Source organism: Hippopotamus amphibius, chromosome 12, assembly GCF_030028045.1.
Source record: "Hippopotamus amphibius kiboko isolate mHipAmp2 chromosome 12, mHipAmp2.hap2, whole genome shotgun sequence".
NCBI lineage: Eukaryota > Metazoa > Chordata > Mammalia > Artiodactyla > Hippopotamidae > Hippopotamus > Hippopotamus amphibius.
The window spans coordinates 97,512,572-97,531,281 of record NC_080197.1 but is presented as its reverse complement, the minus strand read 5'-3'; the positions used below and the strand labels follow the sequence as shown (position 1 = coordinate 97,531,281).

General features: G+C 34.2%; 1 protein-coding gene across 5 annotated transcripts in view; it reads right to left on the bottom strand.

Annotated features, from left to right (window-relative positions):
- Positions 1-5,111: 5,111 nt before the first annotated feature.
- Positions 5,112-18,710, bottom strand: part of CPNE8 (copine 8) — a 267,432-nt gene continuing 253,833 nt past the window's right edge. For all 5 annotated transcript variants that reach the window (XM_057700921.1, XM_057700922.1, XM_057700923.1 and 2 more), the window contains 2 exons: positions 17,068-17,141; positions 5,112-8,567 (listed from right to left, as the gene is read on the bottom strand). In XM_057700921.1, the coding sequence (XP_057556904.1) occupies positions 8,379-8,567; positions 17,068-17,141 (263 nt within the window). In that variant the 3' untranslated portion in view covers positions 5,112-8,378. The remainder of the gene's footprint in view (positions 8,568-17,067; positions 17,142-18,710) is intronic.

Genomic DNA, 18,710 nt, shown 5'->3' with positions numbered 1-18,710 from the left:
ATAAACACGTCTCCTAGTTAATTCTCAGGTGGACAAAGCATTCTATATGATCCTCAAAAGTCTGGGGGCAGGAGACAGCTGTGTTGCCTTCAGTGACTTTGATAACATACTCTTACAATGGATTTTTCTTTTTCCATCTCTCTCCCAAATACCTCACTCCCACTTTGGGAGATTACCTTCCTGATAAACTACATGCACCCCAAGTCTTTGTCTTGGGCTCTGCTCTAGGGAAAAATACAACTAAGAATTGTGGATTCTACCCTGCAAGATAGGAGGAATCCCAGTCTGAAGTGGCTGTGCAGAGTCATGGGGGAGATTGAGTAACACTGTAGGCAGGAACTCATTGTGAGATTGTTGAGGTCTTTTAAAGACTGCATAAATCACCCCCTTTCTTCTCTAAAGAAATGAGAAGTAGGACAAAGGAATAAATTAGAGGGGAGGTAAAGCACTACCTTTATTTCTGACAAAGGATATATTCAAGAATGTGACTCATATCTATTCAAGAATGTGACTCATATCTTTACGCAGATAGGCTTCCTGTTAAGGAGCCTCAGACTTAGATAGCTCCCTGACAGTGTTACAGCAGCAAGACCCCACCCCTTGCATCCTGGCCACTGCAAACATAGCCTGCCTCTAGAGAGGCAGGGCAGAATAACTATATAGAGGCTAGAAAAAAGAGGCATTAATTCCTAGCAATCTAGGGAGTGCAGGAAATCAATGCTGAAAAGCAGAATTTGAGCTGAGGCTTGGTGGGTGAGCAGAGTTTTGACAGGTGTGGACAGAGGTTACATGTCAGGTAGTGCTTTCTAAGTGGTTAAATGCTAAACCAAATTCATCACTATGGTTTAGGAAATAGTTACAGGAAGTGGATTATCTAATGGAGGATGCAGGTAGGATTTTGAGAATTCATTTATTCCTTCTTAGAAAGTTAAATGGAATTCATTCTTATCAACTAGTAGGTGGATTTCTGGGCTGAAATGCCAATATGTAATAACTACAGTACTCCACGTTTCTTCCCTACAGCCAATCCATATTCATGAAATCTTTCTCCCTTGTTGCAAAGCAGAAAATGGAAGAATACATTTAAAAATCATAAACGTTAGCACAGGGTTTACAAGTCTACTTGTCCTATTATGAATGCATTTGCAAAATTCTAGCCTTCTATTTTCTTGTCCACATCCTGTACAGGCTGGAAATACTTCCCCCAGCATATAAAATCCATACCAGGAAAGGCAATAAACGCTTGTAAAGCATTGTCATTTCTTCTGTACCACAAGCCCTTGTTTACTGTCTCCACGTGCACTGTTGCCTACACATATATGCAGGTATATGCATGAGTGAAGGCATATATTCACCCTCTCCTCCCCCCTCAATACACACATGCACAATCCACTTGGAAATACACAAAGCACATATAAACACAAAGGTAAGGATACAGTATAGTTTTTCAATAGCTAAAATATAAATTCTTGGCTTTTCATTTTTAAGGTAGAATGTAAAATCTTTAATTTTGCTTTATTTTGTTTTCTTTAGCATCCTTGGTCAAAGGAAATTTCAGAGCAGAAATAACATGACTCTGGCATCTTGTGGATACCTTCTCTTCAAACCATCCCAAGTCAGGACTTGTGGCTATTAGATTGTGTCAAAGCATCTTTAATCTCTTCTCTCCTGTCGCCTGACTGCTTTTTGATCATTTCACTGCTAATTAGCCCCTAATGCAGTTGGAGACCAAGAAGCTGTTGATAGCTATTCATTCCCTTTCATAGTGCTGGTTTAGAGGAATGATAAATGAATATGGGAAAACTGAGGCTTGGTGCTGTTTGAAGATCTTGCTGATCTCTCTCAGTGTAGATACACTGAGAATCAGGCTTATCTTAAAATACCAAGTTACTAATGTAACATTCTTAGTGATCAACTTTTTGTCAATTCACTTTCAATAATTCAATTGATTACCTACTAAGAGATAGGCTCTGTGTTGTATAGAAGAGTGAACAAGACTTTGCTTTCTGCTATCATGGAATTCATGGACAAGCCTGAAATACAGACAACAAACAAGTAATTAACTGTGATAAATGACAGGAGGATAAGAGCAGGGACGTAGGCATGAAGGCACATACAAATAAGCTCAGAAACATTCACAAAGCAATGGGACTTGTGCTTTTTTTCCCTCATCTTTCCCATATCCACTGTGTTCTCAGGCAAAGAGGAACATTTTCAGAATATGTGATTAACTTGACGTAATGGCTAAACTAATAACTTGCCTTTTTAAATAAGAAGCTGAGATTTTTCACTTGTTGGTCAATCTCTCAGGAGGCTCTTTGATAGCTCAGTATATCAAGTTCATTCAATAACCTCCTCCCATCAGGCTATTAAAGGGTGTATTAAGCTTCAGGGTGTGTTCCAATTAAAGCAACACGTTGTTGAGAAGACCACAGAACAGTGTTTTAAGGACCCATGGAAATATCATCCATTTTATTTGGATGATAAAAACTAAGATTAGATATTTAAGTGATATTTTTTCTAAAGTCAGACAGCCAAGATAGAAAGTTAGATCTAATGAGTTATGCTCCTTCTGGTAAAGCTTCTGGCAACATTATAACCAGCCTATTCAAGAGACCAAGCACATATACAATTCTTGGGATTTAGATTTCAAATCATTGATTTAAAACTACTATCATCAGAAAATAAATAAACAATTGAGTGCCTATTATTCTGTACCTTTCCAGACTGCCATTTGATGACCTAACTCAGAATTTGAAAACTGTTATTATAGATTTCTTTTTTTTGGTTAGGTCCATATGTGCAGGGATTTGAAAGTTTTTTCTTGATGAACCCAGAAGGGTTTCTAGTAATCGTTGCTTTGTTTTCCCAGGGCTCCCCCACTTTTTTTCAAATCTTCTGATGCAGAATTTTTATCCTAAGGTCCATATGATAAATTTTCACATTTCTAAATTGGAAATAGTCTTTTGCTGTTGTTGAAAATGATAAAATAGTGAAATAATATTGTTAATTTTAGGTAGATTCAGATTTAAATATTTTTTAAAAAAGATCTGATATTTTATTTAGTGTGTCAGAATTTTCTTGTGGAAATTTTAAGAGTTATTAAACTAGTTGTTCTCTGTCAAAATTACTGAACCACTATTACAGCTTTTATTTAATTAAATTATTTTTTAAGGTGAGGAAGATTTCTGAAAGAGGAGCTATATTAATTAGTTAATTATTAATTTATTTTTGGCCAACCATGAGGCTTGTGGGATCTCTGTTCCCTGACCAGGGATTGAACCTGGGCCATGGCAGTGAAAGCCCAGAATCCTAACCATTAGGCCACCAGGGAACTCCCAAGAGGAGTGATTTTTAAGCCAATCCTAATCATATTTCTTCCTTCCACCTTTCTCTTAATTTGTAGATCAATGATATCCACCTCTTCAACTAATCGCAAATCTTATCGGTATGAAATCAACTTATTTAAATACATTAGGCATGCCCAACATTCTGTTTCATAGGAATTAAACTAGCAAATAACTTGTGTGATGAGAAATTATGTTATGGGCACTGTTGCTTGAAAACTAAGTGATCAAATCTTAAGCTCAGTTTGCTTTTCTTCTTTCCATGGTAAGAGCTCAGTAGTCATCTTTCTCTTAGATCAGACATTTAATTTTGAGATCTCAGAACATCTCCAAGGCCTGGGAAGTAAGAATAATGGCAGATGATGGGTTTAAGCAACAACCTTACCTTATGACATTTGAAGTTGTTTCCTCTAAAACCGTTCAGAAGCCTGTGATGGGAATCAGAACAAGTATCTCTTCAGTAATAATATTAATACAATCATTATGTTATGAGATATCTGTGTATTATGTTAGCATACTTCAATTAAAAATAAAAATTTCCATTCCAGAGGATAGTTGTTGGAGGTCATATCAATTTAAAGAAAAATGATTTTGTTATGGGGCATTTATCCCACTCTTTATTTGGCAAATCCTTCTATTTGGTGGCTTCTTACTCTGGTTGTGAAACTTGAAATAAGAGTTGTGAATGTGGCTACAATGATCATCTGTGAAAAGAGGGATAAACATAGCTCAGGCTTGTATTTGTTTAATCTCGTTTCCCCTTTCCTATATTCAAAGGTTCAGCATTTGTATGCTCATGATGTACCAAGTCTTCCCTCATTAAAATCAAGATCTGATGAGGAAAAGCCTTTCAGAAAAAAAAGAAAAAATTCTTGGTACAAACAATTATGTCAGTAGGTTTATAAAATGTGTTTATTAATTCTTAAAATTCCCATGTCTTTCATTTCCACACCTCCCTATATTTTGTAGAATGAAGAGCTTTGCTTATTGTTAAATGACTTTCAGCAGAGCAAATAGAGGAATATTTGGTGGGAAGGTCGGGGTGATGGTGAGCAGGGGAAGCCATTTAGAATTATGTTGATTTTAAGGGAAAGAAACCCAACAATTTTGAATCCCTTTGATTTTGTGCTTCGATGTCCTGTGGGTCATCTGGTGACACACAGATTAAGGAACTCACTTTTTCTGAGAATGGTAGAATGTTTGTTTAGATGATTGAAAAGGCGAGAAAGCTTTGTCAGAAATTCTATAACTCAATATAAAAAGATGTACATGATTAATGTAAACTTGAGTTTCTCATGAGAACTCACAGGTAATTCTTCTGGGCCTTTCTTCTACAATAGATTTGTTGTGGAATTAAATGTGAAATATTTTCATTTAATTGTAGTATGAATATACCAGTGAATATAGGTAGAAAATAAAGACAATACTTGTTGTAAGCAAAGGTTATTTGAGAAATAATCTCTGTAATGCAGGGCTTTTCTACCTTTTTAAGTCAAGATAGACGTTCCTGCATTTTAAAGTCAAGATTAAAAAGAAGAATACTTGTAAAATTTCCTGAGATTAGCCAATAAGGATGCTGAAGCCTGGGTGTCCCTACTGTCCCAAGGTATATACCTTGTAGCCCATCTGCAAGGCATACACCTGTAAGCTGTCTCACACATTGACAGGAAAGCTCTGCACAAGCATAACGTTTTACAAGTAGATTTCCATCCTTTTGATATTTATTAAGTGATACCACATGCAGTCAAAGGAAACCAATTTGATCCTCAGCTCTGTTTCTTTATTAGGAAGTGTATCTTATTTGTGCTAATAACATAAATTAGTCTTCAAGTGAATTTTTATTGAGTACCTTGTCATTTTGTGTCAATTACAGATATAAGTAACGCAAAGGCATAAAATAGTTAAAATAAACACAAGCTGAAAGGACAAGGCATGCTGTTCAGTAGACTCTTTGGCAGTTGCTGGTCCTCTAAGAAACAACCACATTGACCTCATCCTTTTGAGAGAAACCTCTTTACACGCGAAGCTGATGACAAGCTACAGGAGGGAAAAAGTACGAGTCCACCTAACTATCTTCACTAAGTCTAAAGAACAAAATAGCCTATGCTGCACACCTACTGTCACTGCTACTCTCCCCCAACACTATTCAGGCTTGTATCTACCTTTTCTTTTCTCCCCATATTACTTTCTGGGAGAGAGAATTTTAAAAGTAGTGATTGAATCATCCGATGTTCTTTAATGGCAACAGTTATACGCTCTAGTTACATATTACAGTAACCTGGGAAGCTTTGAAAATGTACCTGTTCCAAGTGCCATTAAATCATATTCTCTGGTGCTGGGGAGACAAGATGCCCCAGACAAAGTAAAATAGTTTGTATATAACATGAGGTGATTATATGTTAAAATGCAAAGTAAAGATGAGATCATAGAAGGTACTGATTGTTGTTAGCGGAAGTTTTAAAACAATGTAGGAGGAGTTGGGGCTTGAGTTAGAACATGCAAAGAATATCTTAGGTGGAGGTCTCAGGAGAGAGCTTGATAGAAAGAAAAATTATGAACTATGCCTGAGACTCCAAGTGAACTCAGATTTGTTGGGGAAGAGTGATGAGACACGCCTGGATAGTTTTAATATTCATTTGGAAAGCAATGGGAATTGATATTATATAATTGTGTAAAACCAGATGATAGAGATGTTTGACTAGAAGGCTGAGGGTTCATCCTGGAGTTAAGATGGTTTTCATCAGAAAGGAAGGGAATGGGATTAGAGAGAGAGGACAGCATCCAAAGACTTCAGGGTTCTTGAGGATGCCCAGTCATAGTCCACTTTCTGCAGCAGGTTTGATGATTTGGAGCTATCACTCCTCTTTCGATACGTCTTTCTCATTGCTCATTACCTAATGTCTGAATATCCCTAGATCATATGTGCAACTGTTGGAATATATTTGCATTTACGGAATATGTCTCTGGTATTTTTCATTGTATATCCCCTAACAGCAACTCCCAAAATTTAAGTAGTTACACAATGGTAATGAGATTACCTCCAGTTACATAGTCTTGGATAAATCACCTAACCCCCTCAGTCTTGGTTTCTTCATTTATACAACAAGGAGACAAGTCTAGGTATTTTCTAATCTTACACATAGAACTAACATCACACATATTTCTAATGATTATTCTCAGCCACGTGAAGGATAAAGCTTGTAACTGAAACTGTTTCTTAACCATCTGCCCCCACTAGGTTTGGGCACACTATTATTTGGATAAAGAAATGTACACCTTTCATTTTTTTCTGATCAATCCAAACAAAAATAACTGATGTTTGAGAAAAAAGGAAGAATATTGAACTTATTTATTTTTATTTTTTTTGAACTGATGAATGAAGGCAAATAATAAAATTGTAGGCTAATAAACTATACTAGCATAAATATTTAAAGGAAATAAAGGAAAGGAAATCATCAGATTTCATGTCATTTATACATAAAATTTACAGAGCAAATAGTTATCCTTTCAAAGATTTTAATATATACCCCAAAATGGACAATTAAAGATTACATAATTATATAACATTGATACTGTTAGATATGTGAATATATATATTTTTCTTTTCCATAAAATAGTTTCATGCTTATAAAAGTCACCCTAAGTCAACTTGGGACAAAGAGAACAACATAGAGTAGAAATAAACCAAGTAGTAAATAGGTTACAAGTAAGGAAAATATTATAAAGCAGTTACATTATTGACACAAAATAAAAATAAATATACTTTTGTATTACTTAAAGGCGATTCACAATCATTTCCAGGAATTCTGTGAGAATTTAAGGCCATTTGTTCCAAAGAAATGCTTTAATTTAGACCCAACCATCATTCTTGTCACAAAACTGTAATTCTTGTAAAAACTGTACATGCAAAAACTCTTTACAGTTAATTGTGGACAGGCAGATCAGTATATAGGGGTGGTTATTTCACAAATGTGTTGTGCACTAAGTCACATGGTTGTGTATATTTAACTGGGAATTTCACAAAAAACTTCCAGCCTGTGCACCCTGCCTGGCAACTTGGAAAGGAGTCCAAATCAAGAGAGCCAGTATCCCTTTGACTTAAAATATCTAGACAAGGTATAATGAAATAAAAAGTTTAAAACATCTGCTACATGGTTAACAGTTAAATGTTCTGGATTTTAGTCTTTCTACATAGTACTGTAATATAAAGATGCTACTTTATACACAAAGTATTTTCTGTGCATTTATAGTTCACGATGTTTGACTTTTTATTATTTCTACTTAGCATTACAAAACATAAACAAACTTCAGTCTAAATTTAGAACCCAAACTTCATGAAAAATGCATGTTTTTTCAGGATACACATCTGCTAAGTGTAAACTCCCATATTTGGCAAATAGCACAGAGGACCTGATTACTAAGCAGATGCAGGTTCGTAAGACAATTCACTTACTGAGAAATGTGAAAGTATCTTTACTGTCCCTCGCTTGCAATTGCATTTGTCCAGACAGTCATTCCAAGAGATATTGCTGTTGCGATTATAGCTATTGCAATATAGAAGACAAAGGATTCAATATTCAAAACTTGTATTCTTAAGAACAGTTATAAAAGTATTGGAATTTAAAAAGTAGTAACATGTAAACATTGATACAGAGAGACTGCTTTCCAATATACGTAGCAGTCGAGGACAATATTTGAGTTAAAAACACAGATTGTGCTTTTTCCCAACAATACATTGGAAATTAGCTGTTTCTGTCCAAAAAAAAAAAAATTTAAAGATTCAGAGAAGACACCCATATTTTGCTTCAGGCATTTAAACAACTTTTCTGTTGCTCATGCAACAACTGTATTTACAGTTTTGGTTTAGGAAGATAATAAATTTTGGATCCCAAGAAAGCATACTAACCAATACTGCTGAAACCAAACGGAGAAAAGTATCTCATTCCCTGGTTCATTATAGAGCACCAGGAGAAAAGCATGGACTCAGCAGTTCTAACTGAAGTGTAGTTATGTTAGCATTTCGAAGCACAGTCATATTTGAGTCTGTAACACATGTGCAGGTGGGGTGTATGGGGGAGGTGCAGGTGATGGCTTGATTCCTCTGGCCCTCATGTAGGAGAGAAACTGCTCAGGGATCTCCGCGAGGACATCTTTAGCTAATCTTGCCATGCTCAGTATATGGTTTCCGCTTCTGTCAATGTAATCCCTGAATGGCACAAACTGCAACAGAGGTGAAAGAAAGTTATTTAACAGATCTTACTATGCTATTTAATAAATAAAAATAGACACAAAAACCAATATACATAAACATGTGGTTGTAGGAGAATCAGAGAAGCGCAGCGTTATGGTGAGATGCAGGCTAATAGCTATGCATTTTAAAGAGATTTAATTTACTACAAATAGCTCTAATAGTGACCACAACTTTCTAATATACACTTTATGTAGCAAGGGATCTAATCGTTATCTATGTTTTTCCCCACAATAACTTGTCTCCTGGTCCTGATACACCCGTCATGTTGCTACATGTGTGCTGCAGTTTTGAGCTATACACCTAACCTGACTCCTAACTGGATGCAGCGTTATCCTCTTCAGGGCTCAGTTTCTCGTCAAATGGAGTTAATGGATGTTTAATTCCACTTTCAATGTAGAAATATTGCTCAATTTGGGATTTAAAAAATAGTGTATATTGTTAAAAAGTCCTAAACACGTGTAAAATATTTTTAATTATATTACTAGACCATCAAATCACATGGACAATGAATATAAAATTTACACAGTTCACGTGAGTAGGTACCTGAAATATTCAGCACATTGAATCCTGCCCCAAATTGTTTGTTTTTTATATCTGTTATTTGGAAAGGCAAAAAATAAACAACCAAAAACCCTCAGCATAAGATTTTGGTATACTTCTTATTGAAATATCATCAAATATCAATATTCTTATTTTTACAATCACATAAAAATGACTGCTCTGTCTTTATATAAACAATCACGTGAGAATCCGTATCACTGGCAATAGATTGCCTGATTCCATTCTCATTTATAATGGTTACTTAATAAACACTGTGCTGTTTGAGAGCATTAGTTCAATTTCCCCTTAGAGACTTAGATTCTTTCACTTTTAATTAACTAATTAATTTATATTTTTGGCTGCATTGGGTCTTCGTTGCTGCACGTGGGCTTTCTCTAGTTGTGGCAAGCTGGGGCTACTCTTTGTTGCACGGTGCACGGGCTTCTCATGGTGGTGGCTTCTCTTGTGGAGCATGGGCCCTAGGCACATGGGCTTCAGTAGTTGTGGTGCGAGGGCTCAGTAGTTATGGCTTCAGGGCTCAGTAGTTGTTGTGCATGGGCTTAGTTGCTCTGTGGCATGTGGGATCTTTCCAGACGAGGGCTTGAACCCATATCCTCTTACTTGGTAGGTGGATTCTTAACCACCGCACCACCAGGGAAGCCCCCAGACTTCGATTCTTGAAAGCAACTTGGGAATGATTGGAACTGTTAATGTTTTGATAATTTGGGGACACAGTACTTTTAGGCCTTGGAGAAAAGGCACAGTGAAGACATTTGAGGAGGTTGAACAATTTTCAAATACAATATTTTAAAGTTTAAATTAAATCATTATTTTCCTCCAGAGAAACAGGGAGTGAGCACACTTTCATCTCATACTGTAACATAACTGTTTTAAATTTATTTTGAAAAATTTACTTTTGATTTAAGCAGTTACTTAAGATGTGCCTTCAGAAAACAACTGTTATTAGAAAGCAGATTTTAAGCCAGTCAGTCAGGTTGCAACAGATAAAGCAAGTTAAAATGTTAAGAAATCAAATAGCAAATGCAATACCATTTATTCAGTGAAAGAAGTCTCTTTTAAGGAAGAGTAGAAAAGTACTCCTTTCTCTTTAAAATAAGGCACTCTATAGACAGAAGCAAACCTATATGACCATAAGTTTACCCTGTCTTGATACCAGGAGGAAAACTCAGCACAACTTTTAGAAAAGTGTGATAGAAAGGTGACAAATCTTTCTCTTACCTAAAAGGTAGCTAAGTAAGGATAAGAAAGAACTGAGTGAATATACTCTTCAGCTCAAAAGAGAAATAGGAGGATATCAACATTTGTGAAGTCATATTATCTAACTTGGACAAGACCTGACATTTTTAACTAAAAAGCAAAGAGGTGCAAACAAAGTTAGGTTTATTTTCTCTGTGAAACTATAATTAGAAAGGTGAGAAAATAAGAATCAACATAGTGAAGGATTAATGAGAAAACGATCTCTAATTTCAGCTACAGTTTATTTCATTCTTATTTTAAAAGGCATAGAATTTTAAAAAGAAACATTTAGTAATGATATGGTTAGTATATACATAATTATCTTTTAAACTATTTTTTAGGAGATCAGCTTTTGAAGAATCCATAGCTAATACCTACATTTCAGGGAGATGGCGACACTCTGGCAGATAGCTGATACTTCTCTAGGGAAGGGGGAGATCTTATTGTACCTGCTTGTGTCTTTCCTGTACCTCAACTTTGCTCTTGTATTTACTTTTATTTTGGTCTTAACTTTTCTCCCAGACCATGGAAATTAAATTCAGTTATCTTTTTTTTTTCAGTTATCTTTTTATTCCCTATTCTCACAAACTCTGGAATTAGACTTCCCAGATTCAGGTGCTGGTTCTGCTGCTTATTCGCTGCGTGATCTTGGACAAGTTATTTTCTACTCTGACTTAGTTTCCTCTTCTATACAATGAGGATAATAATAATAATGCCTACTTCATTAGGTTGTTGTAGTAAATAAGTCAACATATAAGTGCTTAAAATTAAAACAGTGTTCAACTCATAATACGTATGACAGTCATTATTATTACTATTCATGAATTTATACATCTATATATGCAATATAAATACAAGACTATTTTCTTACTAGTCTTATTTACATTCACATCAAACTTTAAATACAAGAAATATTTTTATCAGCTTTTTATCTCTTTCCAATTTAGGTGCCAGTATTATAATCTAAAACTGTAATTCCTGAACTTTTTGTTATTTTAAAACATCTGTTTTTCCACCTTTCCAGCAAATGCTATAAGATGTGCTAAATTTTGTACTGAAGTAAATATAAATTGATTTTTAAGAATGTTATGAGACTCTGGAATGTCAAAACTAAGATTCATAATCACTGTTCTCACAATACATACAATTCTACTCATCCTTAAAACATGTTCATAAATAATGGGTAAGAAGTAAATCTTAGTTTTCAGCCAAGGAGGGAAGTATATATCTCATTTTACTTACGTTTGCTAAGTATGGGCACAGATTCTGATACGCCCCTTGAGTATTAAGGGACCTTGCCCCTGGGTTAAGAGTAACTGTTATAGCAAGTGATGTTATCAACAGGAGTATGCCTCATCCCACGTGTGTGTTGGCAGCAGGGAAAAAGATGTTGAGAATTTTCTACTCACTAACCTAAATTATCTAATCCTTTTCTTCCAAGGAACATTCATCTCTTCAGTACATCTCATGAGGTACTTCCTTAAGTGAGAGATGAAAATGACACGTGACTGTTTCCTTTACTTCTTATTAATGTTGAATCTTACACTTTTTATGACAAAATATATCCTCTTTCTTCTTGGACTATTGCTCATATCCTTCTACAGGAACAATTTTCTGCTCAATTTCTCAGCCCCTTCTGTTTATTGTCCCTTTTAATCACTCATTTCTCATCACTGTACCTGGGGACCTCCTGTTCAAAATAACACCTACACATTTGTGAATGTATGTTGATCACTGACTATGACCACAAATTAACTCAGACCCTTAAACTGTTCTGGTTAGAAGAACAAATCAGTTTTTACTTTGCACTAATTTATCCCATTCACATGAAGAATACCAATAATGCATTCTGTTCAGTTGAAATATACCATATCCTTGACACTCTCCATCTTTCTTTTGGCATATATTCAGTACAAGGAAAATGTTCTACATGGTTGCTCTAACAGCGAGCTTTGCCTATTTGTGAAAACAGTTTGAATCAGTTTGGCCAAATGAGCTTTTAGTTGCAGTTCTGCTCAATTTTATTTGATTTTTCCTACTTTGCAGAGCTCCATTAGTGATAGTCAAGTCTAAGTCTTCAAGGTTATTATTCTCCTTTTAATGGAAGATCTGATGTAAATATAACTTTTAAGGGAATGGATAGGCTGGACAGCAGCTGAATGCAGCCCCGAGAAATGATATCGCATGATGTACAAGGGTCAGTCCATGGCACAAAAAGCAAGCAAATGGAGAGCCTTTACATATAGTGATTTAAAGACATCGCTCACTTCAGAAAGAGAAAAACAAATATTGTATATGAACACATATATACGGACTACAGAAAAATGGTACAAATCAACGCATTTGCAAGGCAGAGATAGAGACACAGATGTAGAGAACAAACATATGGACACCAACTGGGGAAAGCGGGGAGGGTTGGGGGGGAATGAATTGGGAGATTGGGGTACCAAATTGTACACTCTAAATATAAGCTGTTTATTGTCTGTTAATTGTATCTCAATAAAAGTTCTTAAAAAAAAAAGTCACTCACTTAAGTTTTAGAATAACAACCATAGAATCTCATCCTGCATACTGTTTATATTATCATCATAAAAGAGTGAATATTGAAGCAATGAAAATGATCACACATAAGACAGACTACAGTGTCACAGGTCAAGGTTCAGCTACTATGAAACAGTGACATAGAAATGCCTTTCCACCGGACTATGCCGACATACTAACTAAAAATAATACTTGATACTGATATTAACGAATTTATTAAGCAACTGGCAGGTGAGGGGCATTCTACTAAGTGATTTAGTACAATATCTCAGCTTTTACAAGCACGTTATTCACACTGTGAACTCACGGAAGAGGAAATCGAAACTGAAGTGTAATACACTTACCCCAAGATCAGATAGTTGTAAGTATCAGAGACATTAATTAAACTGGAATTGATCTCTTATACATTAACCACTACAGTGATGTGAAAAGGAGAACAGATCCTACTAATCTTAAGTATAATTTGGCCTTTTAGGAGAGTAGGTGTGTTGTAACAGAAAGAGGTTCTGCAATCGGAACTCTGTTGGTTATTTGGACCTGCTGATTCGTTACCTAAATAACTTTGCACAAGTTGTTTAACATTCCATCTTGGGGTTAGATATCCTTATTTATAAACTACTATAAGGCAAAAAGGGGCCAGCACTTTTAGGAAGATATAAAGTAATATGTTAATGAAGTGAAGAAAAGGGGAAATCAGTTCAAGTGTACAGAGAGAGGGCTGTGGAAGGCTGTATACAGTGGGAATTTCAAAATGTAGGGTTTAATCAGCTCAGTGAGGAGGAAGAGTATTCCAGGTGCAATGAGAACAGAAAATAAGAGCAAGAGCTACAGAAATGGGTGATGCAAAGACAGTTAATAGTCCTATTTGCCTAGACAAAGTGTGTATGTGTGTGTGTGTGTATGTGTGTGTGTTTGTGTGTAGCTAAAGAGGAAGACTGGAGTCAGGCCATGTATACTCTTAAATGCTATGATTAGGTTTTAGAATCAAAGATATACAGTATACTCGTTAAATATTTTAGAATAGGACATTTTAAGATTACATCATGACTCTACTTCATACCGGCTATGTGATTATGGACAAGAGGAGTTAAAAAAACTTAATTTCTCCTTTTATAAAATATGGTAATCAAAGTACCTGTCTCATAAAGTCAAAGTGAAGTACTGTTATAGCTCTTAGCCTGCCTAGCAGATGAAGGACTTAATAAATGATTAAATATTTAATGAAGTTGGACGTCACTTAAGATTTGCAATAATAATGAAAACCCCATCTACTACTCCCAAGTTTCTGTTGAAACTCAGCTACCTACTACTATTTATAGTCTTAGGCTTTTGTTTGTCCATTTAAGAAATTTGGGATTTCATTTGTAGTGCGTTAACTTGATTAGCAACATGTAAGAAACTGAAAGTAATGCAAAGGTAAGAGAGCCTAAATAGACCCTATTTTCTGATGTTATTTTCTCCAGCAGTGTTCACAGCATTGATTATGACGGCTTAGGTATTTCCTGGTGGTAGGAAGACTGAAAATATGATTTTTGGTGTGCCCTTGCAATCCCAATATTGTAAACACTCAAGAATATTTCTATTCTTAAAAATAACTCATTTAAAAATGTTTTAGTGAATGGTAGAACCAGGAAACCTGTAATGGTGGAATGTTTAAAAATTTTATTCACGGTGAGAGAAAAAATGCTAATTCTTCTTAACACAATGCGATATGTAAATGATTATCCTGCAAACTATTTTTAAAAGCCCAATCACCATTTAGGAACTTTTCCATGAAACTAGAAAAGGGTGCATCAAATATCCTTAACTAAATATAGATATGTAAGTCACTGTCACTGTCATTCAGGAGGCTACTAATTCTCTGGGAAGATTTTAGTTTCCTGTGCAGTATCTGTAAGATCTCATGACTCTTTCAGTTCAACTTTATATGGCAGAATACCTTGAGTGCTTAGCTATATCCTCAGATGTCGTCAGAATCTTTGGTGTCACTTTATGGTGATAAACTAGTCTCAAGATTCTGACTTTCAATGGGAGGAAACATATAATTATATATATGTATATATATGTGTGTGTATATATATATTTTTTATACTGATAAGTAACAAAATATTTTCATGTCTGTTACTTCCTCTGAGATTCACAACATCATGGAAAGAGCAAAGATAAAAGAATGTAGAGCCTAGAGGTAACAAAAGAAAGACTCAAAGCAGATTTATTGACTTGTTCAAGATCAGAGTGACAACACTATGATTTCATACATCTGAGGCCTATCTCACTATTCTGTCCAATGTAGCATATCCAACTAGAGATGAAATACTTTCATGATCAAGGGCATTTTTGTTTCATAAATAAAATAACCAACAATTGTTGATTGTCACTAACATAACATATTAGTCCTCTGAAAGGAAACCTTAATGATGTGAGCAATCTTAACTACCTTCTAAGGGAGAGAGCAATACCAGTTTCCCTTAAGCATTGTTTAGATGATACTATAAGATATGAAGCTGTCTCTTTTAACAATGTAAAAATGCATTACAACAGCAACATAACATATTTTAAAGGACTTCAAATTCATAGTTCCCTGCAGTAATTTGATTTTTTGGTAACTGTGAATCAGACATTATGGAGAGAATTTTAGAAAAAGTGTAATTACTTGGACTTATAATTATGCTAATCAGGTTAAGGTGAATTACATGTATCTAATTATGAAAACAAAACATAGTGGGATTCTTAAATAGATGACCACATCACCATGTTCCCTTTCTCGGCTGCTTTTAAACAAATTATTCATGTGTGTGTGCTTTCTACTCTACCAAGAACATTAGATTAAAAATTTAAATCATATTTAATTATCTTCTTAAAGAAACCATTATACAGATGTTGTATTTTAAAACTTAATTTTGCTGACTGATGAAGAACAATGCTTCTTTATCTTTGTCAAGATTAATCTTTATATTATATTTACAGATTATTTTATATTATTTTCCCTCTAATTTTTTGAATTATTTTCGTTCTATTTTACTGAGTTCTATTTTAGTAATGTATTTTATATACATTATCTGAGTAAATCTTCACAACAATGCCAGAACACTGAAATTTAGAAAGCTTATCTAAGTTATCACTGTGGACAATCCAGGATTTGAACCAAATTCTGTTGGATTCCAACTTAGATTCTCTCAATGACTGTATAATGGGTGAATATATAGGTTATTATTTTGGAGATAATATTGAATTCCATTGTTTGCTCCTTCAAAACTTTTCTTTCATGTGCTCAGATGGAACTGAGAACTTCCCTTTCCTATTTAAAAGGTATACTTCACAGTCTTTTTTTGCTTTTGGCAACCTAAAAGATAGGAAGATTCTAAAGTATGCAGAAATTTAGTTGATTTAACTTCTTTGTTTCAATTATAAATTTTAACTTTTTGGTTACTGATTTTTTCTTTCTATTCACTCCCAAAATAGTAGGCTTTAGTTAAGTATTTTTCTTGACTCTAATAGAATTATGAATCATATATATGTCTATATATCTATATATAGAGATACATAACCTATTATCATATTTTATTATATTATTATACATATTATTATGTTACTATGTATTATTATGTTAATATATATTATTTATATATTTTATATAATTTTTATATTTATATATAACTCTAAGATCTATTTTTCTACTTTTTTAACCATAATCTATGGGGGAAATAGGAAAAAAAATTTACATTTGTGGTTTGTTTCTACTAAGTTTACTTACACTGAATATGTACCAGCTGTCTTAAAATATATTTAATCTTTATTGAGGACTAAATAATAAATATATAAGCATCATTAAAAGTCCGTTATGTTTCTAGCTTTTAATTTTACTAAAGATCTCAATGATATTTTCTGGTAATAATAAAGTAGGAAAGACACATTAATAATTCTATTTTATATATGGTGAACATGAAGTACAGGGGAAAGTAAATGGGTCCTTATTCTAGGCCCTGTTACTTAACATGCATTTCATAGAGAATTAACTGCCTAAATTAAACAGAACCTGAGACTCCTGATTTCAGACTGTTCATTTACAAATCGGAGCTGATGTGGGCTCTTCACAATGAACAAAATCAATAATTTCATTAAACTTCTTACCTGTACGATGTCCCTTTCAGCATATTTTCCTCTGGAGGAAACTCTTACATCATCTCCATCCAATTCAATCATTGCTTGAAAATAAAATAGGATCATTTATTCAGTGCATTTTAGCCATATACTATAACAGTGTAGGCAAAAAGGGAAGCAAGATGTATGAAGTAGTGATATGTCCTTTGCAAAGGCAGAAAGCTTGTTGATCCTTTCATCTCCTCAGTGATTTCTTCCGTAAAACTTAACTGAGTGCAAATTTTACAAATGGAGAAAGCAAGCAAAGACCTCATGTGACCCTTTGAAAAAAGGAGGAGAACCCTGTGCAGTGTAGAAGACTTTAGGAACATCTCCCCATTCTAAAGATTCTCAACTCTGGGTTACATGCTTACATGACTGAATCAGCAAGTGATGCTAATTCATTCAACTTTAATTTTTCCTTTCTAATTTAAGAAACTTGGCACTAATCATTATAGAATTTCCAATAACAATTTGAACTTTATTCTCTTTGAAACTACAACAAAGCTCTACAATCCTATTGTCTGTAATCTTTTTATGAGTAGATTTAAAAACAAAGAGGCATTTGCTCTGCTCTTCTAGTGATTGGATAAAGCATGATTTTTCTGAGGTGTGATTTTTTTTTGTTCGTTAAAAATAATTTCAACATTACATAGATCAACTGGTATTTTGGAATGCTGTGATATAACAGGACAGCTGCTATACAGTAATGTTACAATAATGCTGCAATTATTTTCCAAGTGAGAATTCTCTAAATAACTAATTACATGAGAAATGCTCACTTGTACTTGAAGTATAATTCTCTTGTTACTGATTCATTTTGTATACACTTGATATTCACCAGACTCCAGAGAGCCACTTGCAATGATGTTTATTTTGTCGCCCTCTAAAAAATATTAGAAAACAATCCTCACCTTTTCACTATTTTCTTCAGTGCTCGGATAATGCATTTGGGTTAAAGACATTTTCCTTTTTTTTTTTTTTTGATAGAGGTATAATTGACAAATCACATTATATTATTTTTAGCTGTACAACATAATGATTTGCTATTTGTATATATTGTGAAATGATCACCACAGTGAGTCTAGTTGACCACACATGATTACAAGTTGTTTCTCTTCTGATGAGAACTTTTAAGATATATTCTCTTAGCAACCTTCATATATGCAATACGGTATTAACTATACTCACCACACTGTATGTTACATCCCCATGACTTACTCATTTTATAACTGGAGGTTTATACCTTTTGACTTTCTTCACCCATTTCTCCCACCTCCAACCCTGGCAATCCTCTGGCAACCACTAGTCTTTTCTCTATATCTATAAGCTTATTTTGTTTTTTTTTAAACATGTTTTAAGTTTTACTTTTTTACATATGTTCAGGAATCAATGTCTGGGCTGAAACACTGCCAGGACACATAATTGATTGTGAGCCACCATCAAATAATTTGTTTAGATATATAATATATGCCATAATTTAGTAAAATGTGTAAATTATCATTAATAAGGTAATTAACATTCAAAATGCAAAAGAGCTATTTTTATCTCCTACTTATTAAGGATCTAAATAGGAAAATTCATTATACTAAAATATTTTCAATAGTTAATTCCTTTTTGGGTCTAAGTTTGTT